The sequence below is a fragment of the Coloeus monedula genome (assembly GCF_965178545.1).
Source record: "Coloeus monedula genome assembly, chromosome: 22".
In the NCBI taxonomy this organism is placed as follows: Eukaryota; Metazoa; Chordata; class Aves; order Passeriformes; family Corvidae; genus Coloeus; species Coloeus monedula.
In genome coordinates, this window is record NC_138802.1 from 6,557,320 (window position 1) to 6,584,073 (window position 26,754).

Sequence of the window (26,754 nt, forward strand, 5' to 3'; positions counted from 1 at the left end):
CCCGGCAGGGCTTAGCGGGACAGGGCAGGAAGTGCTGGGAGCCGTCCCGCTGGACGTGCTGGGAGCTGTCCCAGTTTGCTCCCCTCAGGCATTTGCAGGCAGACAGCACGGCAGCATTTGCTGCACTAACAGCTTGTACTTTTAACCTGCACTTCACAAAAGCACACAGAATGCTGAAGAATCATAAAAACGTCTCGTTAGCGGGAGGCAGAAGGGAAAGAAAACAAAAGGAAAGTCTGGCCTCAGCAGAACCATGGGAGGACAAAATGCAAGCACAGGGGAAGCATTAACAGGGATTTAAGGACCAGAGGGACAAGCTGCAGGACAAGCATTTTAAGCCATTTTTGAGGACAGAATTGAAATGGGTTCCAGGGGAAGCAAGTTTCCAACGAGTTCTTCAGCACAGATAAAACCTTCGTTGGGCAAGTACAAACAGACTTGACACTGAATAGCCCCAGCCCCTAATTCTGCTCCCTACTTGAATAGAGACTGGACCTGGAAGAGAGAGGGAAAGGCACAGGAATGATGTTCATGGCAGAAAGAGGGCTCAGAGTAGAGATCCACCACACAGCAGCAGCATTTACTCCTCAAAAGGCTCCAGAGAATGTCCAGGACATGGGACTCACTGCCAGACTCAGGCACACACAAAGCAAAGGCAGCAGAAACACACTGCAAGAACTCAGCAAGAAACAGCAGCACACACTTTGGTTGAGTCAGATCAATGTTACAAAGGTCTTTTTTTGCAACTTTTCCCCTTAAGAGCTCATTTTCCCCGATTCCCCAGGCTCTGTGCTCTTTGCTGCACCAGAACAACGTGCAGAACCCTGAGAGCAGGTTATCCTGTGATGATTAGGGGTATCAGCCACTCTCATCTACCTGGAAACTGCAGGAGCAGCCAGTGACGTACCATGCAGGAGAGTACGAAACATCCCCAAGGCAAGGTCTGTTCCTCCTCCTCGGGGAATTCCACTTGGAATAAAACACCATGTTCCACAGTGAGGACTGGAAAGAGCTGAATTCGCATTTAAGACAGCCCGGAACCAACATTCCACAGCCCAAATTGGATTGAGAGAACCCACACAGCCACAGAGCTTCATCTTCCATTTATTGTGCAACAAACATAAATAACTTTCTCCCCAAGTTCCTCTAAACACAATTATAGCCACGAAATCGAATGATGTTTCACAAACATGGCTGTTGTTATTTAAAGATTGATGTCTCCCGTCCTCCCCACCAAAGGATATTATTTCATTGAAGGAAACACAGGCAGGTAAAAGAGCAGAGCATCACACTAAGCTCTTTAAGCAGAGGCTGCTGCCCAGCCTCACTTTGTTTGGAGCATTATCCCTAACTGGAGAGTCTGACTCAGCCTTGGACCCTGGGGCAGCCTCCACCACAGAGCTACAACAGTTAAGAACAAAGATAAGCGGGATTTGAGGATGATGTGCTTCCACTATCCTGTGTACAACTGCGAGGTTTTTAGTGCTGCTGATGCTCACGTTACCAGGCAGCACCTCACCAGGAAGTTCTCAGGCTGTCATTTCACAGCTCAGAGGAATATGAGTTTCAGACCACCCTGGTTACCCCAAGAACAGATGGCAGGTCCCTTTGTCAGCTTGGATTTCTGTGTGTTGTTTAAATTGTGATGTTTCCATGTAAAATGCAGCCAGACAGTGCCTCCTTCCAGCTACCCCTCTGAAAGGAACCTGCTTCACTCAACACACAACTTACAAACCAACCACGTACCTCTGGACACCTGCAAGGTCCACACACCCTACCCTCCAGAGGGTAAGGAAGCAAGGGCATCTCCTCCAGCAGGGGCAGAAATTAGCAGGGGCATGGTTAACTCTTGCTAGAGAGAAACTCAAGCTCCTAAACACAGGCCTGCAGCTTGTTCCCTAAAGCACTACAGGACTCCAGACAGACAGAAAGGACGGGTTCCTATGTGCCTTTAGGAAGTGCCATTTATGTGGGATGCTCATGTTCCAGGTGGTTCCTTCACCCAGAGTGGCTTCTCCAGGCCAGCAACAGGAATATCGCTGCCCAGAGGTCTTCAAACTCAAGGTTTGCCAAGAAGCACATCTTCATTTTGGTTTCTACCTGGCTCTTCTCCGCCAGCCTGTTGGTGAGCAGGGTGGCTGCAGACTGGCAGAGCAGCCAGGCGATCATCTGGTCGGGTTTCAGGGTCCTGGACGCTACAACACTGTCACCCCAGAGGCTCAGGTGCAGCACGTTCGCAGCAACTCTCGCAGACAACCTCTGCAAGAGGAAGGGGAGGGGAGATTAGCTGATCCTGCTGCACTCAGCCACATCACCAGCACGCTGACCCCTGGGCCTCCCCTGAGGCACCACCCTGTGAATTGGAAAGCCCTTTGAGACTATTACTGTACATATATAATGTTGTGTGCAACCCTCCAATGTGAGGTCCAGTCCTGACAACAAACATCTCCTGAAATCCCTGGAATGATTCAGCACCACTCAGCAAAGTTTTTTTTCTTTTTTTTGGCTTTGATCCTTATACTGTCCTTTGATCCTGCAGTGAGATCTGGATTAACTCCTGCACCCGCAGCCCTCCACGGCAAAACGATCCACCAGGGATACTCCCAAAGAGGATATCTTGAGGGCAACAGCTTCTTACCTTGTTGGGATCCCTCTGAAGCAGCATCTTTATCACCTGCTTCACCTCGGGGGGCACGTGGTCGGGTAGGCTCGGCAGCTGGTCCTCCTGGTAACTTCTGCTTTCCAGAGTCGAGTGCCCGTGGCCATAGAAAGGATTGGCCAGGCCCAGGATTTCGTAGGCGATTGCTCCAACAGCCCAAGCATCGGCTTTACTGTAGTTGATCACCGTGCCAGGACCAGGTGACGCTGTGATCACCTGCCATGGAGAGGGGGCTACTCAAATAAACAGCTCGAGTGCGGCCTCTGTGCTGGAATTCGATTTTTAATGCTCAAATCAGCATTTTCCCCATAATAAACTTAAGAGATTGGAACCAAAGGTGGGTTGCATCTGAATCTGTGGTGTAAATATTCCCTATTGCCATGCTCTAAACCTCTGGCACTGCTCAGCCCAGTGGGATGCTGGGAGGAGTTTGGACATTGCACTGAGGCTTTAGCCATTGCCCCTGACCAGCATTCCCAGAGTCCCAAAGGCTGTCTCCTGCTGGAATTATGGAGACAGGAGACCTGCAGATGAACAACCAACACCACAGCAAGGTGCTCCAGGTTCAGCAGACAGTTAAGGGTGTCTTGGCTTTTATCAGGCTTATCATCAGAGAAATAAAAAGGAACAGTAAATAATTTCACAACTGCTTTGAACTTCAGCCAAAAGCCACTGTTGCAACACAAGGACTGCTGCATAAATCCTTAACAGTTATATGGAAATGGGCCTGGATAAAGACTAAAGAGTAAATATGAAGGGGGGAAAGGCTGATTCTGCCTCTTAACATCAACTGATTAGGTTTCACCTGTTAGAACTCAAGGTGGCTATTCAACACAGCTCAGCACAGACGTTCACCAAGCCTAACTCAAGGTAGGACACAAACCTTCTGTGCCACCAAAACTTCTTGCCCCGACAGCAGGACAAGCAGAAAACCAGCACCACAAAGCACTACTGCAGAGGGATTTACCTCAGGTGCCATGAGGCAGCCATTGCCACCCCGATCCACATAGGAGCTGGTGAAGGGCAGCCTCAGGCCGATGTTTTCATCTGCCAAACAGCAGCCAAAGTCAGTGATGACCAGCCAGGGGCAGCCAGCTGTGAACAACACAGGGTTGCCAGAGTTAGGGTTCAGTTTGGGAGAACCTGGCTGCACCAAACACCACATCACACCAACACCCAGCTTGGTGTCCTCTGCAAACTGACTGAGGGGGCATCTGGTCCCCTCATCAGGATTGTGGGTAAAGATATTCAGTAGAGAAACCTGGTCTAGTGGGAGGTGTCCCTGGCCATAGCAGGGGGTTGGAATGAGAAGAGTTTCGAGGTCCCTTCCAACCCAGGCCATTCCACAATTTTATGATTTTACATCCTGAGCCCTGGGGAACAGAGAATCCTCTGTATCATCTGCCTCTTGGGCCTGTCTCCAGGAAGGCAGGTGGATTCCAGTGGTCTCTCTGTCTCTCTCCCTGATACTCTTCAACCAAATTCTTCCATTCCTAATTACACAGACCTGCCTGCCTGCTATGGCTTCCTGCCCATCTGAATCTCAATCACACCAAAAAAGAGCTCAGGTAATTAAAATCTCTGCTAGAGGCTGACAGGAGAACATGCTGAAACAGGATGAAAACGCTGCGTTGGTTCCCTTCCCTCCCAGCCCATGTTTCACCAGCCCAGGGTGCAGCACTATTAACCTGGCCATGGGGTGGGATTTTAAGAGGCTCCCTGTGCTCTTTGGCTTGGGAGAGATGACAGAGCCAAGAGCCTGAAGCAAAGGCTCCTGCAGCATCCCAAATGTGTTCCCAGATGCTCTGGTCAATGCTGGCTGTGCTCATGCAATCCATCACCTCAGCAATACACTATGTCCATGTTAATGATCCAAAACCTCAGGCACAGACAGGATCAATGAATGACTTACTGCAGTGACAGCAAACACTAAGCTAAAAACTAAAACTGAGATTATTCAAAAGGTTTGATGCTTCTTTCCCCAAACACGCAGCTGGGTGGGACCTCCCCGAATACCTACGTGACCAAATCACTTCTGTGAATTTACTGGCATTTATCCTCAGGGATCTACGTACCAGAATCAAATTCAACGAGGATGTTGTCAGACTTGAGGTCTCTGTGTGCTATTCCATGTCGAACAAGATGGTCCACGCCTTCCAAGAGCTGTAGAATCATCACTGTGGAGAGGCGGACATCTGGAGTGTTCTCCCGCAGATACTGGCGCAGCGTGCAGGGGTAACTAGGCAGAACAAGGAAAAAGTGGGAATTAGCATCCTGGAGGCTTATCACTGGCGGTTCAACCTCAGCGTTGGCTCATCTCATTACTGATTCTACTCCATCTCTAGCAGCGTGCTCAGACTAGGGGTGAAGTTCAGGCCTAGAAGGGCAGACAAATGGGGACAAACTCCACATTTCTTATTTTAATTTGGGGCAATTATTAAAAAGAACGGTTTGTCTTCATTGTGCAAGCACAGTTAGAACCTCAAGGACTTGGAACAGGTCCTGGGAGGCATTTCCAAGAGCATACTCTGCTCTTTGGCAGCAGCCCAGGCGCAAGCTTTGCAGGGACAGAGTACCCAAGTCACGTTAACCAGCTTCTCTCCACCTACTTCTTCATCACCAAGAAGAGCGTGCGGCTGTGGCCGATCCCTCTGGGGTTCAGGCTCAATGGAAGGACGTCAGGATACTCAGCAAAGGCTCCGGGCAGCAAAGGGACAGAGGATGTGAACGCTCGGATCACCTGGATTATATTTGGATGAGGTTGAAGCGTCTTCCTCCCAAGGACAGGTTTTCTGCGCAGAGGAGAGACACCACAGATCACATCAATCCCTCCGTCGGTTCTGATGGATCACAGACACATTGCTATTATTGCTGGAATTACTTTTCATTATTATGGCCCATCCTCCACACCAAAGGGCTCCCCAGCAGTGAGCAAACACATTTGTTCTGCACTGGAAGCCTCATCAGAGGGAGATTAAAGCTGCACAGGGTGGATTACAGGACTGCATGTTAAGCAAATAGTCAGACACTCACATCCTGGAATCCATTCACTGAGGAAGAACATGGGCAGCAGTTTCATGGCCCATTTCCCAATCAGCATCTCAGCCCAGCGCTTCCCAGGTGGACGCAGAGCACCCGCAGCCCGTGCGGATCCACCGCAGCAATGGGCATCTCCCAGCAGCTTCTCCAGAGCTCAGCATCCACCCCGCTGCTTCCCAGAGCAAACTGAGCCAACCAAGGCCCCACAGGGCCTCTGCTGTAACTGGATTTCCCTACTCACAATGGCCAAACAGGAAATAAGGTGCTTCACCTGCGCTACAAACAAAGCTTTGATAAAAACCCTCACACATGACATGCTGCTTTTCATTTTACTCAAGCCCCACTGACCCTTCCATGCTGCTAACAAAGGCAGAGCCACGCACAGGCTGCTTCTCCATTCAAAAAGAGCTGCAGCAGCTCTAGAGAATGACACCCAAATGCAATTACTTTGTTAGAAATATAATAAAGGTCAACTTCACACTGGGAGTATCAATTTAGACCCTCTATTTTATGGCACAGGCAGGAAGCTCTCACTGCCCTGAAAAGCAGGTTACCTATCTGTCGGCAACACAGGTCTCTCATCCCCTGAATGTCAAATATCCCTTTGGCTGCTCTATTGCATTCCCAGCCAGCCACACAGGGCACAGCACTCATTATTCATTTGTATTGGCAGTCAGGATGGATTTGAAATTTAAATCAGACAATCTGGGCTGTGGACTTCATTGTTTCAAATGGAACAAAAAGATGCATTTCAGAACAAAAAGATAGCTAACTTGAGGTAATTTAAAAGTTTCCATGCGATTTTCCACCTTCATGCTGTTTGCTCACTTCCTACTCAGGTGAAAGAGTGGGAACTGAGTCATTTCCATTTTCCTTCTCACCAGTTTTCCTGCACTAAAACAGTTTCAACCTCCCTGTCCAGCACCCATTTTACACCAATTTTAAGCCAGTTCTCAAACCTCACAGTCAAACTGTATTACAGTGAAAACATTTGATGTTTAAAACACTCAAACTGTTACTGATTGCAGGGGTGCAATTAAAAAGCATCACAATGCAAACTAACATGGTGTTTGAGCAGTGGCTCCTCCAGCCTTTACCTCAGCAAATGCCAACACATTTCACACACAGGGAAGCTAAGACACAGCCACAGCCACCCACCAGACCCTGGCAGGACCCTAAATGCTCCCAAATTATTGGCACACCCTTCCAATTCCCTCTGGAGTTTAGCAATGAGAGTTTAGCAATGCAATTCCCTGCATGCCAACAAATTTAACAATCCCCAGGTTTACCTGCCTTCAGAAGCTATTCTAAAAAGCTCTGCCCACCTTCCTAGCAGTGCAGATTGGTGCAGAATTAATCAAGGGATGAAATTAGCACCTCGCCATCTCCGTAGTGTCCGTACCTGCGGCCAGAGACAGCTCCGTATTCCCCAGATAATGCAACACCTGTGGCTGGGACGAGCTCTCGGCCCATGGCATCGAGGATGGCTTCACTCGAGGAACCAGCCTGCAGCAACAATCACACCCCACGTTGGTTTCAGCTCCAAAATCACCCAGCCCCAACACAAGCTGAAAGCAGATAATCCTGCTGCTGGCACTGTGTCTGGAGCCGGATCGACTGAGACTAGATTCCAGGACTTCCCTCCCTTGAAAATCAAAGAAGGCAATTAACTACTCAGAGGGTTCACCAAGGGAGGTGGCAAGGCCTTTATTTGCAGAAAGAAATCTATTTGTCACTTCAAATGCATCCTTGACCGTCAGCAATCCAAGCTACACCTTAACACCCACTTTCGACTTCCACATCCAAGTGGAAGAGCCCACAGCTAAATGCCAGGGTACTTCTGGAGCCCAAGGGATTCCAGATGTTGGCATTTTGGAAGATTCTCTTGAAATATTCACTTGTCACATCAATGGGGAGAGTCACATGGATTTTTTTAAACATGGAAGAGCCACACTGAGGGACTGGATCACCAGTCACCCAGGCTGGGAAACACAGGAGCAGATCTTGGACAGTCACCTCACGGCAAGGGGACCCAGCAGGCAGGTTACTGCCCACCCTGAGACCACTGACTCTTCAGGAAGAAAGCTACCTCTGTCCTGACACTGACAGGACACCAATTCCTAAACCACTGGCACCAGTGGCTTTCCCATTCCTAGACCTTTCCTTCAGAGCCAGCCTCAGAAACCTTTTCTTCCCAAAACATCACCTCCATACCCAACAGCTCCAGTAGCAGCAGCAGCTCTCAGTGCCGATTCCAGAGGATGATGAATGCTAATTACCTTGCTCTGGGACTCTTCACTAACACTCGACGTCTCCAGTGTCACCTACCAACAGCTTTGTTGTGACACACTCATCCTGCACTCCATAATTAGCACTTTCAACACTTCAGTACTAAACATTCCAGCCAGAATTCCCCAGTGGGGATTCAGTGCCGACTCCTTACCGAAATGTTCCACATCATTTTGATAGCTAAGGGAAAAGCCCCTTTCGGTTGGTGTTCCACTACAGGCTCCTCTTCAGCCCCCTGGGAGGCTGAGCCACGGTCCTGCTGCACGGCTGGGAGACGGCTGCTCTCCGCACGATCCCGAGGATTGGGACAGAAGGGAATGGCTGCTTCGTACACGGCGGCACTGCAGCCCTTCCCGATGGGCTGGCCGATGAGATATTCCTCCAGCTTGAAGCCCTGCCAGCGGAATGAGCTCAAGGGATCTTTCTGTGGCTTGTTCTTCCCAACAAACACGGTCTGAAAGGAATACAAACAGGAAAACCCACTCAGTTATCCCAAACTTCCCAGCGAAGGAGAACTTGGTGTTTCAGTGGTATTACACGTCCCGGTGGGTTGGTCCAACCTGAAAGTCACAATCAGACTCTAACCATTGGGCTCAAATCACTGTAACCACAGGGAAGATAAGTGGCAGGCCAATATATTTTTGTCTGATACAATCTACCCCTAAATCAGTCTTTTGTAAAGGTGCCCTTTTTGAGGGAAGAAGAACCAGGAGGGGGAGTAATTTGCTAATCTAGAATATAAATATATTTTGCCCAGAGAAGCTGTGGCTGCCCCATCCCTGAAGTGTCCAAGGCCAGGTTGGACAGGGCTTGGAGCAACGTGGGATAGTGGAAGGTGTCCCTACACATGGCTGGGGGTGGAAGGAAATGGGCCCTAAAGTCCCTTCCAGCCCAAACCATTCCATAATTCTGTGGTTGTGTAAAGAAAAGTTTAACTGAACACTTCTAAAAACAGATGCATTATTACACTTTTCTCCCCCTCCATGAATAAATCAGGTTAGCAGCATTTAGAAGAAAACCCAGTTAAAAGCAGCAACAGGAAAAACAATATTTCCTGCCTTTTTGTGGCAGTCGACTGTGAGGGCTGGTTAGTTTGAGGAAGAGTGACTCCATGATGGGAGGGAGCTGGGGGAGGAAATCAAAAGATGTGGGAAAACAACACATAGAAGGCTGCTCTGGAGTTTCATCACAGTTCATGATCCTACAGGTCTGGCGGTGCCCCAGCTGTCACCTGGACTGATATAAACCAGCGGCCTTCTCTGCGAACTGCAGCCCCAAAGCACCAGTGACCACCCTAGGGATGTGTCATGGGACAACGGGACACAGACCCACAGACAGCAAATGGAACTAGCCGGCGAGGGCAGAGGAGAGAAGGCATCCTGAGAAACTTCAGGGAATGTGTCTGCTGGTCAGTGCAGCAGGTGACAGCTGGCTCTGAGCACCAAAGGTCTATTTTTACCCAGGAAATATGTTCAGCACCATCCGTCCCATGTGCCCTGCCAGCACGGCCTGGCTCAGCACCACAGGGTCCCCATCTGTCTCAGGCAGAGGGGATGGACCTGGGGATCAACGTCAGTGTCCTGGGACATGAGACCCCCATCACCAGGGCCCCAACCCCCTCCCTCTGTAGGGGGACAGAGAGTAAGGATCCCCTAGTACCTGCTTTAGGGTGATGAGGGGCTGCCAAGTGAGAGGCCTCCCCAGGATCCTATTTTTGGGGAGGAAGAGGTGTCTGTGGGGCCGCTCCCAGAAGAGCCCACTTTTGGGGATGTGCTCATTGCAGCACCCCCCACCTTCCTTGGGGAGAGATGGAGAGGTGTCCGGGGGGCTCCCCACAGTGTGCCCTTCACAGGGGTTGTCAGGGGGGCTCCCCACAGTAGTGATCCCCGTCCCCTTCATGAGGGGTGTCTGAGGGACTCCATAAACAAGGCTCTCCCCTCCCCTTCACCAAGGGTGGTTGGGGGGCTCCCCACAGCAGCGACCCTCCCCCTTCCCTTAAGAGGGGGCATCTGAGGGGCTCCCTACAGGAAGAATCCCCCTTCCCCTTTATGGATGATGTCTAATGGGTTCTCCAGAGCAATAACCCCCCCACTACCCTTAATGAGGGGTGTCTGAGGGACCCCCCAAAGCAAGGACCCCCCTTCCCTTCATGGGGGGCGTGTCTAAGTAGCTCCCCACGGCACTGACTCTCTGTGACCTTCATGGGGGGTGGGGGTCAAGGGACGCCTCACATCAAGGACCCCCCTCCCTTTCATGAAGGGTGTCTGGAGGGCTACGCAGAGCAACGACCCCCTGTGCCCTTCTTGGGGGGTGACTGAGGCTCTCCGCCCCAGCAATGCCCCCCCCGCCCCCCGTCACAGAGGGCTCCCCAGGCGCTGCCCAGCGGGATCCCCGGGCCCTCGGGTCCCGCGGCCCGCTTCCCACCTGGATGTGGCGACACGCCGCCTCGGCCCGGCGCTGCTCCTCCAGGCGCGGCTCCACCAAGCCCAGCGCCATGGCCAGCGCCAGGCAGACGCCGCCGCGGCCCCGCCGCGCAACGGCCGCCAGCCCGCCCGCCGGGCCGCGCAGGAAGAGACGGCGGGCGGCCGGCAGCCAGGCCAGCCAGGGCCGCCATGGCGCGGGCGGCGCGGCGGGCGCGGGGCCGGGGCCGGGGCCGGGGCCGGGGCCGGGGCCGGGGGCGGCGCGGGGCGCGCAGGGCGGGCGGCACCGCGGGAAGAGCCGCAGGGCCCGCGCCAGCAGCAGCCGCAGTGCCATGGCCGCCGCCTCAGGGAGAGCGGCGGGGCCGGGGGGCGGGGCCGAGGGCGGGCCAGTGGGGAGAGACCACGCCCCGAAATGGCCCCTGGGGCGGTGAGGCCACGCCCCCGGGAACGGGAACGGGAGGGGATGGAGAGGGGGAATGGGGCACGGAGAGAGGGAATGGGGCACGGAGAGGGGGAATGGGGCACGGAGAGGGGGAATGGGGCACGGAGAGAGGGAATGGGGCACGGGGAGGGAATGGGGCACGGAGAGGGGGAATGGGGCACGGAGAGGGGGAATGGGGCACGGAGAGGGGGAATGGGGCACGGAGAGAGGGAATGGGGCACGGAGAGGGGGAATGGGGCACGGAGAGGGGGAATGGGGCACGGAGAGAGGGAATGGGGCACGGAGAGAGGGAATGGGGCACGGAGAGGGCGAATGGGGCACGGAGAGGGGGAATGGGGCACGGAGAGAGGGAATGGGGCACGGAGAGGGGGAATGGGGCACGGAGAGGGGGAATGGGGCACGGAGAGAGGGAATGGGGCACGGAGAGAGGGAATGGGGCACGGAGAGAGGGAATGGGGCACGGAGAGGGGGAATGGGGCACGGAGAGAGGGAATGGGGCACGGAGAGGGGGAATGGGGCACGGAGAGAGGGAATGGGGCACGGAGAGAGGGAATGGGGCACGGAGAGGGGGAATGGGGCACGGAGAGGGGGAATGGGGCACGGAGAGAGGGAATGGGGCACGGAGAGAGGGAATGGGGCACGGAGAGGGGGAATGGGGCACGGAGAGAGGGAATGGGGCACGGATAGGGCGAATGGGGCACGGAGAGAGGGAATGGGGCACGGAGAGGGGGAATGGGGCACGGAGAGAGGGAATGGGGCACGGAGAGGGGGAATGGGGCACGGGGAGAGGGAATGGGGCTCGGAGAGGGGGAATGGGGCACGGAGAGGGGGAATGGGGCACGGAGAGAGGGAATGGGGCACGGAGAGGGGGAATGGGGCACGGAGAGAGGGAATGGGGCACGGAGCTGGGCACGGAGCTGGGCACGGAGTGAAGTGTGGAAATGGGCCTGGAATGGGGCATGGAGGTGGGGCAGGGAGCACGACATGGAGCAGGCATGGAATGGGGCACGGAGAGGGCATGGAACGGGACATGGAGTGAGGCATGGAATGGGACCTGGAGGGACATGGAATAGGATATGTAGCAAGGCATGAAGCAGGATATGAAAAGGGACATGGAGTGCAGTATCGAGCAGGGCATGGAGTGGCTCATGGAGCAGAACACAGAACAGGGCACAGGGCAGGGTGCAGCCAAGGTAAAGCCTTGTGCAATGCAGGGCACAGAGGACACAGCTGGGAGCGCCTTGGCATGGAGCACAGCACTGCCCTGGGAACAGCCAGGGCACAGCCCAGTGTGTGGAATCATCAAATCACAGAATTACAAACTGGTTTGGGCTGGAGGGGACCTCAAAACCCATCTTGTTCCACCCCCTGCCATGGACAGGGACAACTTCTGCTATCCCAGGCTGCTCCAAGCCCCGTCCAACCTGGCCTTGGGCACTGCCAGGGATGGGGCAGCCACAGCTGCTCTGGGAACCTGTGCCAGAATCCCTCCCTCTCCTGCTGCCCATGCTGTAGGATCAGCCCCACAGCCGAGGCACATCCAGCCTCTCACCCACCAGCATCTCCAAGTCCTTCCCAGCAGGAGTGCTCTCCATCCTCCAGCCAGTATGGATACTGGGGGTTGCCCTGACTCAGGTGCAGCACCCTGCACTCGGCTTTGTTGAACCTCAGGAGGTTCCCATGACACATCCAGCACCCCCCAGCCCTGCCTGGGCTGCAGGACAGCCCCAGGACCCCACTCCCTGTGTTTCATCACTTGCTACAACTGCAGGAGATAAACCAGAACTGCTTTTATCTCACTTGGGCATGGCAGAAATGCTGAACCCAGCAACGTAACGGGAAACATAACGAATTCATTTATCATTGTATTATAAATCAATAGTATAATCAGCAAATGGCATTATCCTGGAGGCACAAAACTCTCCAGAAGTCCTCAAAAACTCCTTGTCCTCTTCTTCCCCCCAAATGGAATAAAAGCAAGGAAAACAAGCTGGGGAGAAATGAGCAAAGGACATGCTCCGTGCGATAACCCTCCTGTTCCAGCAATCCACCTAATCTGGATCGGCTCATTAATTACTCCTGGGGCTGATGGTTTTCCTTCTTGCTTTCACTCCTCTTCAGAGCTGAAGGATGCAGCACTTTCCCAAGCAATGATTTCACGTTATTCAGGAGTGGTTTCCGTACCAAGCCGTGCATCAAACCCATCTCCGTCTGCGAACTCCTCCCTTGCCTACAGGGATGTCTGGATGCTTTTTTTACTAATAACAGGGAATTTCTATTATTTGATTTTGCCATTTCCTCGGGGCAATGTGGAGCTGGAGTCTGCGAATCAACACTGAATCAGAAGGTGAGCCAGAGGAACAGGCAACTTAACAGTATAAACACATTTCCCACTGCGTTGTTCCCAAAAAGTTGCTTACAGGCTGAGAAAATTGGGGAAAACCATTGTCCCCTGTGCCTGAGGGCAAAGGCTGGTGCTGGCCACTCTGCTCAGACCTTCTTCAGGTCCTCAGGGCCAAAGGAGAGCGGCAGCAGCTCCTCCAGCCTCTTGACAATGTAGGTGCCATCTGCTTTGGTCAGGTAGACATCCCAGTCTGTGCCGAACTGGAGGAGGAGAAAGAAGAGACGGATGAGGGAGAAGAAGAAGAAGGGAGTAGAACCTGCACTTCTTCCCCAAATTACTCATACAATCCTTTCTTTTCAGGTTCACAGGGAGCATCCCCCTCTATTGCATGTATTTTGGGTTGGCTTATCAGCATTACTTCCACCTCTCCCAGAGGATACTTTGGGCTCAGATCTTGTGTTTTTACGCCACCAGGGTGAGCCCCGGTGCCTCTGAGCCTGCTGAATCTGACACTCGAGCTAAGCCCCTCGACCCATTAAATATTAACGACCCAAAAACGGGCTGCGGGAGCTGGGATTCCTGCAGGAGGAGGGAGACAAGAGCCGGACAGCATCTGTGGGAAGCTCAGCTTTTGCAGGAAAACCCCCCTTTTCAGGCTTGCCAGAGCCAGAGTAAGGACTCGAGGGCAAAACTCTACACCTGGAGGAATAAACTCCCCTGGGGAGGGTGAGCTAATGGATTCCCACTGAACACCCACCCAGGGTGGGAATACTCCTTTCCCAGCAGATAATGCAATTTGAGGAGCCTGGAGCCAGCCACGGGGCTGAGGATGGGGGGTTGCACCCTCCTTGGTACCTCCAGGTGTTTTAGGGCAAGATGCCTGGGGTCAGGGGATGGTGTCTGGGGTCAGGGAAGGAGCCATGGAGCCCCACACGAGCTGTCACCTCTCTCATCACTTGTCTGCAGGCACCACAGGGCGTGATGAAGTGGTCCCCCATGTCACTGCCAAAGGAGAAGGGCACAGATCTCAGTCCTGAGGTCAGAGGAGGGGGGAACACCTGCAGAAGACCTTCATGCCCCAATAACTACAGAGCCACAACAGATTTGCCCCCCCAATTCCTCAAAAAATACCATGCAAAAACTTCCTTTCCCTCCCCAAAAGCTGGGGCTGCTGCAGCAGAAGCTGCCCCAGAGGAGTACCAGGGGTTCTCCTGCTCGCCCCCCATCCCGTCCCTCACCATTCCAGCTCTCGGAGCACCCTCACCTGGCGATGGCCATGGCCTTGAAGCTGGTGTGCCCCTCGGAGATGGCTTTTTGGATGGCAGTGCGCTCGGCACACACCCCCAGGCTGTAGCAGGCGTTCTCCACGTTGCACCCTGCAGGGAAGACCCCGAAATCAACCACCCCAAACCCCATCATCTCCTTTCTTCTTAGGGAATTTACAAAGAAAAGCCATTTTCCCTGCTTCCCCTATTTATTTTCCCATCCACTGTGATCTTTGGCTCGCTCCGGGATGGCGGCTGCCAAGAGGCAGCAGGGGAGGACACACAACACCAGCACCCCGGGATGACCCTGCTACACCCTCGTACATGACCCAAGGCTTGCTGGGGGCTCCCCAAAATCCCCGGGGGGGGGGTCTCAGGTCCCCATCTTACCCGAGAAGATCTCCCCGCCGGCGGTGAGCAGCGCGGCTCCCACCGGGAAGCGGCTATAGGGGCAATAGGCGCAGTTTTTGGCCTCCCGGCTGCGGCGCAGCAGGAGCTGGAGATGGTCACCCTGGGGCTGGCCCGGGGGGACAGCGGCGACCGGGTGCTGCCCGCCTCCCTCCATTCCTGCGCCCGCCTGCCCTGCCCGCTGACGCCGCGGTTAAATATTTCCTCGCCTGGAAAATAGGCTGGCCGGGACGCCGGGATAACGCCCCAGCACGCAGCCGAGCTCCGGGAAGCATCCCCAGGGGAAGCCCTGGCCCCCAAAGCATCGTGCTCAGGGATTCCCACATCCTTTCCCTGCCAGCTGCCTCATTTTTTCCAATTTCTCTTGTTTTTGTTATTTACTTCCTCCTTTCTCTGTCCCGGCAGAGCATTTTTCCGCTGCCGTCCCGGAGGTTTTTTCCTCGTCAGTTCAAAACCGGTTCTGTGGCTTCACAGGATAATGTCATTAATCATTCCTGGGGCAGAAGGAACAACAGTTCCTGATCAGTGAAATCAAAAGAAATAAATTAATTTGATTGAAAGCATAAAAAATAGTATCTGTATATGTCACATTTTCCCAGGTCTTCTAACTACAGGCAGCAGAAGAAAACTGGCTGAAGACACAGGTGGCCAAAAGCCCAGTTTGGGATGCCCTCATGCTGGAGCCCAAATTCAGTTTGGCTGGTGCTTCCATGGAAATCAGCCCACACAAGGTAAAGGGCTCCCGGGAGATCATCAAATTGCTTTTTAATTAAAGATTTCTCTATTTTTCCCCTTGCCCAAGGAGCTTCCTGCCCCATTTTCTAGCTGCAAGGATGGGTATCACAGCCCCCAAGGATATATCACTGGGATTTTTGTCCAGTTTGTTGGATTTGGGGAGGATTTTGACCTTACCTGCTGGTTTTGCCAGCAAATCTTGGTGCTAGGTCGCTGCTGAGGAGCCACAACAGGCTGGGAAGCGGTGTCCAAATTGGCAGTGGCTTCTGACGGGGTTGAAACTCCGGGAGCTGAAACAGAGCATGGGACAGTGAGACCACCACAGGCACCCCAAGAAACCAAAGCTGGGATGCTGAGATGGGTATTGTCCAAGGGATAACTGGGAAACCCACCTACCACACACTGTGTGGGTGCTTGTTCATTCTGGAACCCGATGATGACAGTTCCCTACTTGCCAGGACAGTGAGTGAGAGGAGGGATTGGCAGCCCTGAACCAGCCCACAACCCTCTTATTCAGCTTTCAAATTGCAAATCCATGTTGTTTTCCCCTCTATAAAATGCAGTGCAGAGTCTCCTTTGCCCCTCAAAATCTGGGAGAAAAAAGGAAAACCAGTCCCAGGGCAGCTTGTGGGTGGCACTGTGGGATGAAACCAGTGTAGAGGGACACCCCCCCACCCCAACCCCAGTAATGTGGGATCTGTAAATAAAGAAGCTTTCTGGGTGGGTTCACACCTGCCCTCTCAATATGAACACCGAGCAAGTAAATACAGTCCTCACCTCAGTCAGTGAGGGCAAGAATAGAAATTGTGAAAGACAGAGGCTGGCATGGATAGAAATCTTCCTCATTAGCACTAATTCCCTAATTGTCATCTCCCCAAAACCATCCTCACACTGGGAGCAAACCACACAGCCCATGTTTACATCAGAAAAGCTGAAAAACAGACAAATTCATGCATTTTTTATTATTTTGGCTGCAAAAACGTATGAGGCTGTCAAGGCCGTGGCAGTGAGAGAGTGGGGCTGGTGCTGTCTGCCTGTGAAGCTGCTATTTTAAGGCTGTATTTGCTTCACTCAAACCGTAGAAAATCTGGGAAGCTGCTGGGAAATGGCTTCCTGTTCCCTGAAACACCCCACTCTGGTTTTCTTCCCCAAATGGACTAAAAGTGGGGGCACATGGTGGTTATTTTACCCCTTTCTCCTTCCCATTTTTCAATCCCAAGGCAAACAGAGCATCCCCAAGCCTGGGGGTCTCCCTGCTTTACATCCAGATGGTTAAAAAAAAAGGTGGAAATCAGGGTTGGAGCCAAAGGAGCTGAATCCTGAGCAGCCTCAGACTCCACTGCAGGGCTGGAAGCTCACAGTGCTCCCAAAAAATCCTCTCCAAGCTGTGCCATGGGGAAATAACATTCCATTTCTCCTGGAGAGAAGCTGTCCTGGGGCCTTGGCCAGAGATAAAAGCAACAGGTTAAAAACCAGCTCAGCCCAAAAGGAGAGGAGCAGCAAGGAGGTCTCACTGGCTTGGAAATAACAGGGGCAAACGGGAGGTTTGGAGGAAAAAATGCCAGCAAACCTGCAGGATGTGCAAATCCTGGCACACACCCTTGTGCAATGCACTGATTTGCGGGGAAAAAAACCCACCTTTTTGTCGTTGTAGTGTCAGAAGCCATCATATGACCCTCCCAAAAATCATCCCTCGCAGGTGGAAAATCAGGGAATTTCCCCTCACGCCGGTGGGTTTTGGGGCTGGAGGTCTGGCTGCTGCAGGGGGGTGGGGGGTTTAATTCCCCCCCCGGCTTCCCATCCCTGCCGGAGCACGGAGCGAGCGCGCACGGAGCTGGCGGGGGCCGTTCACCGGCGGCTCCCCGCGTGCTCGGGGAGGTGGAGCAGCCCACGGAGAGCCGCGTCCCCGCAGCCGCCGCCGTCGCTCCCGCAGCATCAGGCGCAGGCGGCACCCGGAACGCGGCGGCTCCTCGGCTCCGCATCCTCCGTGGGCAGCCGGATCGGATACGGCGGCCGCCTCCCGCTGCCGGGGTAGGGGCTTCACCCCCTGCGCGGGGGGGTGCGGGGACACCCCCCAAACCGGCTTCGGGGCTTGGGGGGGGGGGTGGTCCCGCTGCTTGCGAGCGAGGCCGGGATTAGCGGAGCGGAGCCGAGATGCTGCCCTGGCGCCGGAGCAAGTTCGTGCTGGTGGAAAATGAACGTAAGTGCAAAGGCAAGAGCTTGGGGCCGGGGTTGAGCTACGCGGCGCTGCTGGCCGGCTTCCTCCGCTCCTGCCCGGACCTGCTGCCCGAGTGCCCGCTGGAGCGCCTGGGCAGCGTCTTCCGCGGGAAGCGACAGAAAGTGGAGCTCAACAAGGAGGACCCGACGTACACGGTGCGGTACCTGGGCAATGCCGTCACCCTGCACGCCAAGGGCGAGGGCTGCACCGAGGAGGCGGTGGGCAAGATCTGGGCCAAGAGCGAGGCGGGCGCCGGCGGGGCCAAGATGAAGCTGACGCTGGGCCCCCATGGCATCCGCATGACGCCCTGCGAGAAGGGGGCCCGCCGGCCGGGCCACGCGTACCTGCTGCACCGCATCACCTACTGCGCCGCCGACCGCCGGCACCCCAAGGTGTTCGCCTGGGTGTACCGGCACCAGGTGAAGAACAAGGCGGTGGTGCTGCGCTGCCACGCCGTGCTGGTCTCCAAGGCCGACAAGGCGCGCGCCATGGCGCTGCTCCTCTACCAGACCTCGGCCTCCGCCTTCAACGAGTTCAAGCGCCTCAAGAGACAGAGCGATTTCCGCCACGTCCAGCAGCAGCTCCTGGGCGATGCCATCGTGCCCTTGGTGCCCCTCCGCAGGCTGCTCAACGCCAAGTGTCCCTACCGCCCGCCGGCCGAGCGGGCCCGCTGCGCCCCTCGGCTCAGCTCCATCCTGGAGGAGGAGGAGGAGGAGGCCTTCGGCGCCGGGACGCCCCTGGGGGACCCTGAGCGAGCGGCCGTGCTGCGGCTGGCCAGCGACATGAGGGGCTGCAGCCTGCGCGGGCCCCGGCCCGCCGTGTGCTGAGCGCCGGCGGTCACCGCGTTCCGGGCATGAGGTGCCCTCCCTGCGCCCCAGGCCGGTGCTGGACCCTCCTCGAGGATCAATCTGGACAAGACAGCGGCTCCGTTTGCAGGAAGACCCACGGTAGGGGTGGGCTTGCACCCCAGGGACCCCCTCCCCCCGGCCCCGCACATGAACCTGCTCTCGTGCCTCCTTCGCAGCGGCCATAATAATAAAATTCATGTGTGTTTTCTGCGGTGTGACGGCGCCTGTGTCTCGCCCGGACCCCGGCGGACGACAGCGTTGAGCTCGGCACCGAGGCAGTTTGGGGGGCTTATACTGCATTTACCCCCTGAAAGGCGAGCCAAGGAGGGGGGGGCTGCGGGGTCCACGGTGCTTTCCTGCGGCACCGAGGGCTGGGGAGAGCTGCTCCGCGTAGTCATGGCAACTTGGTTTTTTAGATATAGAGCTGGGGGGGCGGCTGTGCCGCCCACGTCGGGGCAGCTGTGACGGGGTTTCGGCCCCTTGGACCCCACTGGAGAGCAGAACTTGCCTGCACCCCCCCCCACACCCCAAAATTAGCACCAAGGGCCTGAAGATCAATAATTTATGAAAAATTGCTATTTTTTTCTTCCCCTTTTGCTGCTTTCCCAGAATAAGCAATGGTAAGGAGATGGGGTGGTGGGGGGTCTTGTGTCCCCCCCAGCAGGGCCCTGCCACCCCGCCATGGCCCTGCATGGGGTGGGGGAGAAGGAACCTGCAAAGTGGGGCTGGGGGCTGCGTCCTGAGACTGAGCCCTCGCACTGGGGGGGCCACGTGGTGTTGCTGCCCCACAGCCCAGTGAGGGGTTAAAACCCCCTCCCCAAGGTGCTATAGGGCTGGGATTTGGGGAGACATCCCCTCCCAGGCTCGGGGGAGCAGGCTTTGATCTGACCACTGCTCCCCCAAACTTAGCAGGAGGGTGAAATTTGGGGGGGAGGGGGGAGGGAGGGGTGGCACGGGGAATGCTCCTCCCCGCACCTGGGGGCATTAGGATTTGGGGCCAGCTGCCAAGATCCTAAGGGATGGCTGGTACTTGGGCTAATCCCCCTTGAGATACTGGCGAGGCTGGAGTTTGATGTCCTCCCCAAGGACCCCAGGGTGGAGGTGGGGGTAAGAGGTGGGGAGGCTGCGACCTGTCCCGCCCCCCAAACTCCCAGGGATGGGGTTTATCCCCCTAAAGCTCCGTAAGGCTGGGATCTGACCTGCCTCCCCTGACCCGTAACCCTTGTGAGGGGGAATTTTGTGCTCCCCCCGCACCCCAACAAGGCTCTGGGGGGTCCCCGCGCCCCCCGCCCGGCCTTGGCGGACCCGCATCTCGATGGCGGCTCCGCCGCTGCCAGAGCGCTCCTCGTGACGTCATCACCTCGCGCCGGCGCGGCGGGAGGTTGCCGTGGCAACGGCGGGCCCGGCGGCCATGGAGGGCGGCGGGCGGCCCTCGGCCGCACAGGCCGTGCTCTTGGCCGCCAGCACCGCCATCACCGCCCTGCTCTACTCCGTCTACCGGCAGAAGGCCCGCGTGGCCCGCGGGCTCGAGGTGGGTGCGAGGGGTGCGACGGGGGAGTGCACGGGCCCGGCCCCCGGGCCGCGGCCTGGTCGCGCCTGCTGAGCCGCGGCCTCTGTTCCCCACAGGGCGCGAGGAAGGTCCGGTTGGACGGGGACCTGCGGGCCGTGCTGCTGGAGGCGCCCGGACGCTGCGTGCCCTATGCGGTCATAGAAGGTAGGGTCAGGGCCCACAGCGATACTTCACACGGGGGTCGGGGGCACATCTTCCCCCCAGCTGCTCCTCACCGACGGGTTCCATCGCCAGCTCCTCCTTCTGTGCCCGTCAGGTCATATCCCCCCCGCCAAGCAGCCACAGACTCCTGACAGCAGAAAACACGGGCTCTCAGGCTTTTGCCCCCCCATCTTAGAATTCCAGAATGGTTTTGGTTGAAAAAGACCTTAAAGCTCATCCTGTTCCACTCCCTGCCACGGACAGGGACACCTTCCACTGTCCCAGGCTGCTCCAAGCCCCGTCCAGCCTGGCCTTGGACACTGCCAGGGATCCAGGGGCAGCCACAGCTGTTCTGGGCACCCTGTGGCAGGGCCTGCCCACCCTCACAGGGAAGGATTTCTTCCCAATATCCCATCGACACCTGTCAGTATGAAGCCATTCCCCCTTGTCCTGTCACTCCGGGCCCTTGTCCAAGGTTTGTTTGACGAGCACCTCAGCAGCCCCTTGGATCTCCATTCCAGGTGTGGTGCGGTCGGTGAAGGAGACCCTGAGCAGTCAGTTTGTGGAGAACTGCAAGGGGGTGGTTCAGAGGCTGACGCTGCAGGAACACAAGATGGTGTGGAACAGAACCACCCACCTCTGGTACGTGCCTGGTGCCCACCTGGGGTGCCCTTGGGGGGTGGGACACCCTGAAATGGCCTCAGGCATGGCCAGAGTGACCAAGTGCTTCAGAGCTGGATCCCAAAGTAGCCCCCACGGTGACAGCTGCCAAAATGGGGCGTGTTTTAGAGCTTTTAGAGTTCACAGAGGGGCTGGAGGGGAAGAGCATGTTGAGTAACCCAACACAAGCAGATCAGCCCCACCTTGTTACAGAGGTGGCCAGAGGATGGCATTTCCAAAAAAAAAAAAACGGTTTTAGAAAGAAATTAATTGGATTTGCGTGATTCCCACACCCAGGGGACCCAAGGAGGGTTCCAGATCTGCTGAAACAGAGCCCAGCGATGCTCTTTGATAAGGATTTGATAACACTTATCAAACTGGGATGTGTGACACATGGTGCTTCTCTTCACGGGGTGATGCGTGACAGCTGGGAATGCCACAGACAGGTGAGGAGGAGTTAGGTGGGCATGAAGGAAGCCCCCACTAGTTGTGGAGCACTGAGGTGAGGGTAGAGTGGCCTCGTGCACACCTGGACAGTGCCATGAGGGAAAAGGTGTTGTTCTCCAGAGACCCCCATCAAAGAAACTCTGCTTGGGGCACATCCCATCTGGCAGTCCCCAAAACCAGCAGGTCATCCCAGGCTGTGTTCCCCCCCTTTTCCCTCCCCAGGAACGACTATGAGAAGATCATCCACCAGAGAACCAACACCACCCCCTTCGACCTGGTCCCCGCCGAGGGCGGCGCCGGCGTCACCGTGCGCGTGATGAAGCCTCTGGACGCCGCCGAGCTCAGCCTGGAGACGGTGTACGAGAAATTCCACCCCTCTGTCCAGTCCTTCACGGACGTCATCGGCCACTACATCAGCGGGGAGCGTCCCAAGGGAATCCAGGAGACGGAGCAGATGCTGAAGGTGGGCACGGCCCTGACCGGGGTGGGAGAGCTGGTCCTGGACAACGCCACCATCAAGCTGCAGCCCCCGAAGCAGGGCATGCCCTACTACCTGAGCGCCCTGGATTTCGAGTCCTTGCTGCAGAAACAAGAGTCCAGTGTCCGCTTTTGGAAAATCCTGACCGTCGTTTTTGGCTTTGCCACCTGCGCTGTCCTCTTCTTCCTCCTGCGGAAGCAGTACCGGCACCACCGGGAGAAGCAGCACCTCAGGCAGATGCAGGAGGAATTCCGGCAGGCCCAGGAGCGCCTGACGAACGCCGAGGGCGGTGAGACCCTCAAAAACGCCTGCGTGGTCTGCTTGAGCAGCACCAAATCCTGCGTTTTCCTGGAGTGTGGCCACGTCTGCTCCTGCCACAAGTGCTACCAGGCTCTTCCCGAGCCCAAAAAGTGCCCGATCTGCAGGCAGGGCATCACCAGGGTGGTTCCCCTGTACAACAGTTAATTTTTTGTGATTCTCGGGGGGGAGATTTTGGATTTAAAGCTGCCACTGGCAAAGGGGTTTTGTCACCTTGCTGCTTGGGTGATGGATTTTGGGGAAGGGGAGGGAGCTTGAGGGAGCGGGTGCTTCAGCAGGGGGGCAGAACTGAGTCTGAAAAGGTGACTGTGCAGCTGATCAGGGCTCACGCTGTGCTCTGCAGGTGTTCTTGAGAGAGATGACTCCTTGCAAAGGGTGAGGTGCTCGGGGGGAGATGCAGCTTGAAGCTCTTCTGTTAAGGTTTGGACTCCCAGGGTTTGTGTCATGGTTACAGAGCCTGCAGCCCCTTACCCAGCTGATAAAAACATGGGGAAAACAAAAATAAAATGTATTAAAGGTTCTCAGAGGCTGCAGAATTCCTGTGGTGCTGCCAGCGGGCTGCAAGGCCCAGCGGAGCAGGAGGGGCTGTCAGAGAGCTCGTACCGGGGGGTGGGAACACAGGTAATTCTGTGATCCCTCCTGAAATGGGTTTGTCACACCAGGATGTGAGGATGGGGATGTGAGAATGCTGTGGCTGATGGCTGGGCTTGGCTTGGCTTGGCTTGGGATAGAAAAGAGGGTGTGAAGTAATAAAATAGGATGAAAAGTGTGTCTGTGTCGGATTATTCCATGGGAGTGACGAGGTTTGTGCTCCCTGAGGTGGACACGGTGAGCCTGGATCGCCCCGAGCCGTGATGGAGGTTGGCTGAGGGGGGGATCCTGTCCCCCCTGCACTGGACATGACAGTCAGTGCTGTCCCCTCATGACACGGGTGGTACCAAACCCCCAAACTGACACAAAAAAGGAGAATTCCCTTCCCTGACACCCCCATTTTGCCATAAATTCCATATGCACCTGAGAGGGTTAATGGACCCAAAGTGCTGCTGCAATTAACATTTGCTAGGGAGGACAAGTAGAGGAACATTTCTGGGGGACAAGGGAGCCTCAAGTAGGAGCAGGTGAAAACCCTCGGACTGAGGCAGTCCCTGGGCAGCGGGGAGAGACCCCTGCTCCATCCGGTGCCTGCGGGCAGGCAGAGCTGTTCACATCCCCCGGGCACGTTTAAAAAGAAACATTCCCATCGACTGGCATTTAAAAAGCCCTGAATTCAGCAGAGAAGATGATGGGTTGTTTCCTCATTAAACATTAACCAGAGCGGCTGGGCAGCGTCCGAAGGCCATTCTGGCTGTGAGGCATAAATCCACAGCTGGATTTTGAGGAGGAGCGGGTCCCTGGTTGTCCCAGTGCCGGGAAAGGGCCGCATCCCGCCAGCTGTAGATGGCGGTGGCTGCCTGCAGGGCGAGGCAGCCTGCGGAACAGAATCCCAGAGGGAGCAGCCAGAACACAGCTCAAAAAGCCACACTGCAGCTCGAAAACCCAGAATACAGATTGAAACAACAGAATCCCACCGGCTGGAAGAGATGTCCCTCCTCTCCAGGGCACCGACCACCCCAAAAAGCCTCATCCCCTCACTGGGGACAGCGGGGAGGTCAACCCCCTTCAGACCAGTGCAGGACACGGCCTCGAACCTCAGCATTTTGCCCAGGAATGGAGCATCAGGTGAAGCCTAAAAGTACCCTTTGGAGGGGCTGTGCTTCCCCATTACCCTTCGCCTCCTGTTTCCAAGCTCCCCCTGTGATATCTTGGGCGTAGCCGCAACCTTATGTAAGGAGCTGACAGCTCGGGGGCGGGCGGGGGTGCAGGGGAGAGGGGCTTGTGCAGCTCTGGGGGCTGAGGATTTCAGCAAACAAGGGGTTTGGAGATGGGAGCAGCCTCGGGACAGCGCAGCCCAGCCCTGTCCTTCCTGTGCCCCCATCCTGCCTGGCCCCAGAATGAGCCAGACTCCGGATTCCAGAGAAATCCTGTAACTCAGCCTTGCACAAAGAGCTGCTTTGCTGCCGTTGCTACTGTCCCCCCTCTCCGCCTTGCAGGAGGTGCACCGCGGATGCCTGAGCGCCCCCAGCATAGCTGTGGTCTGTCCCAAAATGTTATCCCCAACCTTCCCATCACTCACTTTGCCGGGCAATAAGCCCAATGACCCACGCTGCTGTTCACAACCCTGCATGGAAAACCCCATGGAAAGCTCACAGTGACCCACAAGTCCTCCTGCAGTGCTCCAGGAAAGGCTTGTGCAGGGACGGGTCCCGGGGCCCCACAGCCAAGCACACTCAGACTGTCTGCCCATGTTGCAGCCCCCACAAAGTGCCAGAGGCCCCGAGATGGCTCATTTCTGCTGGGCTCTGTAGGGCACATGTGGGGCTGTGGCCAGTATTCCTGGGAACAGAGCTGGCCTCCCCAGGGTTGTGGAGGGGTTGGTTCCAGACTTTCCAGGAGTGGCTGGGGGGGCTCACTCTGCACTCCCTACACGTGTCTGTGGGGTAGTCTAGGCTCCCCAGATGTGGCTGTGAGGCAGCTCTGGGCTCCCTAAAAGTGCTGTGGGGCCACCTAAGTTCTCAGAGGGTTCTTGTAGGGCAGCTCCGGACTCCCCAGGGACGCGGAGGGGCAGGCCGGGGCATCCTGAGGACGAAGTGGGGCAGCTCCGGGCTCCACAGGGCGTCTTAGGCAGCTCTGAGATCTCCAGGGATGCTGTGGGACACCCCGAGGATGCTCCGGGACAGCTCCGTGCTCCGCGGGGAGCCTGCGGGGCAGGTCCGGGCTCCTTGAGGATGCTCCGCGCTCCCCGGGGACCCTGCGGGGCAAACGGCGGGGCAGTCCCGGGGATCCCCGGGGTGCGGGATCAGCCCGCCGGGGCGGTGCCGCCGCCGGTGCCGGGGGCCGAGCCGGTCCCGCCCCGCCCCGCCCGGTCCCGCCTCCCGCTCCTCTATCGCCGCCGCCGCCGGAGCCGCCGCCGCAGCCGCGGAGCCGCGAGCAGCGCCGGCCGGGCCGGGATGTGACGGGGCGGCTGCCCCGCGCCCGCTGCGCCGCTGCCCCGGGCCCGCGGGCCCCGCGCCCCGGGAGGCTGTCGGGGGGCGGCGGCGGCGGCGGGTCCCCCCCCGCCGCCCCCATGTCGGAGGGGCCGCCCTACGGCGAGGGGCAGCTGGCGGGGGACGCGGCCGTGGGGCAGCTCCCCTTCCCCGTTCGCCTCCGCGGCGGCGACGGGCTCCTGGCCGGCGGGCAGGGCAAGCGGCCGCCCAAGCTGGGGCAGATCGGCCGCAGCAAGAGAGGTGGGTGCCGGAGGGAGCGGGGCGCACCGGGAGCTGCCCGGGATGCGGGGCACGGCCCCAGGGATGGGGCGGGATGCAGCGGGTATCCCGCGGGGTGTTGGGCATCGTGTACCGGGGACCTTCCCCGGGGATGCAGGACACCGGGAACCGTCCCCAGGGACGGGACACGGTGGCCGGGTTCCCTGAGGGATGTCGGGCATCGCGTCCTGAGGACCTTCTCCAGGAATGCGGGGCACTGGGGACCGTCCCCAAGGACAGGGTATGGAGCACCGGGCTCCCTGAGGGGCGTTCGGCACCGTGCTCCTTGGATCTTCCCCAGGGATGGGGCACCAAGCGCCTTTCGGGAGTGCAGGGCACCGGGAAGCATCCCCGGGGACGGGGCACGATGCACCAGACTCCCTGCAGGATGTCAGGCATCACGTCCCAAGGACTGTCACCAGGGTGTCGGGTAGCCGGGACCTTCCCTGGGGACAGGACACTGTGCCCTGGGCACTTCACCGGGTATAGGGCAGCAGCGACCTTCCCCAGGGACAGGGCATCGTTCCCTGGGCACCATCCGCGGGGCACAGAGGTGAGGGGACCTTCCTGGGGACGTGCCCTTTGCCGGGTTTCCCCAGGGACAGGGCACCAGTGCCGGGGCGTGCGATGCTGGGCACCCTCCCCGGGGACGGGACACGGTGCACCAGGTACCCTGCGGGGCACAGCTTTGCCAGCAGCCACACCGGGGATGTGGGACCCCTCCAACCTCCCCCAGGGTGACCTTGGGCGAGGGGAGCACGGCGGCAGGAAATTCACCGCGCTTCTGTTTCTTTCTGCTTTCTAGTGGTTATTGAAGATGATAGAATTGATGATGTGCTGCAAAACCTCTCCGAAAAGGCCCCTCCCGGTGTTTAAAGCCTCCCTGGGGACGCTGGGCTGAAGCCCGGGGTGGGGTCGGTTTACAATGGCACAGGTGATCGGCAAAAAATAACCCCCCAAGACCGCAGCGACCGCCCGAGCGCCGGGAACGCCGTCCGCGCCCGCCCGCAGTCCCACGGCACCGCGGCACGTCCTGCCCTCCGGAGACGCGCGGAGGGGAGGGCGGCGAGCGAGCCAGAGCCCAGCCATGAATTAAAAAATTATAATAAATTAAAATATCTATATATATAAT

The 26,754-nt window shown here is 56.9% G+C and overlaps 5 protein-coding genes across 5 annotated transcripts; 3 read left to right on the forward strand and 2 right to left on the reverse strand.

Moving 5' to 3' along the window:
* Positions 1–1,088: 1,088 nt before the first annotated feature.
* On the reverse strand, positions 1,089–10,767 carry PINK1 (PTEN induced kinase 1). Its single transcript, XM_082295552.1, has 8 exons — positions 10,412–10,767; positions 8,142–8,441; positions 7,101–7,204; positions 5,269–5,451; positions 4,735–4,898; positions 3,627–3,754; positions 2,639–2,875; positions 1,089–2,259 (listed from the first exon to the last, which is right to left on the reverse strand). Exons 1-8 carry the CDS (start codon positions 10,739–10,741, stop codon positions 1,999–2,001), a joined length of 1,707 nt encoding a protein of 568 aa, XP_082151678.1. The 5' UTR covers positions 10,742–10,767; the 3' UTR covers positions 1,089–1,998.
* Positions 10,768–13,339: 2,572 nt separating this feature from the next.
* CDA (cytidine deaminase) lies at positions 13,340–15,023 on the reverse strand (the record flags this gene model as incomplete). Its single annotated transcript, XM_082295679.1, has 4 exons — positions 13,340–13,453; positions 14,138–14,195; positions 14,458–14,569; positions 14,849–15,023. The coding sequence occupies 4 exons, from the start codon at positions 15,021–15,023 to the stop codon at positions 13,340–13,342; spliced, it is 459 nt and encodes a 152-aa protein (XP_082151805.1).
* A 2,732-nt stretch (positions 15,024–17,755) lies between these two features.
* On the forward strand, positions 17,756–18,646 carry FAM43B (family with sequence similarity 43 member B; the record flags this gene model as incomplete). Its single annotated transcript, XM_082295518.1, has 1 exon — positions 17,756–18,646. The coding sequence occupies one exon, from the start codon at positions 17,756–17,758 to the stop codon at positions 18,644–18,646; it is 891 nt and encodes a 296-aa protein (XP_082151644.1).
* Positions 18,647–20,063: 1,417 nt separating this feature from the next.
* Positions 20,064–23,033, forward strand: MUL1 (mitochondrial E3 ubiquitin protein ligase 1). Its single transcript, XM_082295642.1, has 4 exons — positions 20,064–20,198; positions 20,294–20,381; positions 20,900–21,020; positions 21,708–23,033. The coding sequence occupies exons 1-4, from the start codon at positions 20,079–20,081 to the stop codon at positions 22,426–22,428; spliced, it is 1,050 nt and encodes a 349-aa protein (XP_082151768.1). The 5' UTR covers positions 20,064–20,078; the 3' UTR covers positions 22,429–23,033.
* Positions 23,034–25,444: 2,411 nt separating this feature from the next.
* On the forward strand, positions 25,445–26,498 carry CAMK2N1 (calcium/calmodulin dependent protein kinase II inhibitor 1; the record flags this gene model as incomplete). Its single annotated transcript, XM_082295628.1, has 2 exons — positions 25,445–25,604; positions 26,428–26,498. The coding sequence occupies 2 exons, from the start codon at positions 25,445–25,447 to the stop codon at positions 26,496–26,498; spliced, it is 231 nt and encodes a 76-aa protein (XP_082151754.1).
* Positions 26,499–26,754: the final 256 nt, after the last annotated feature.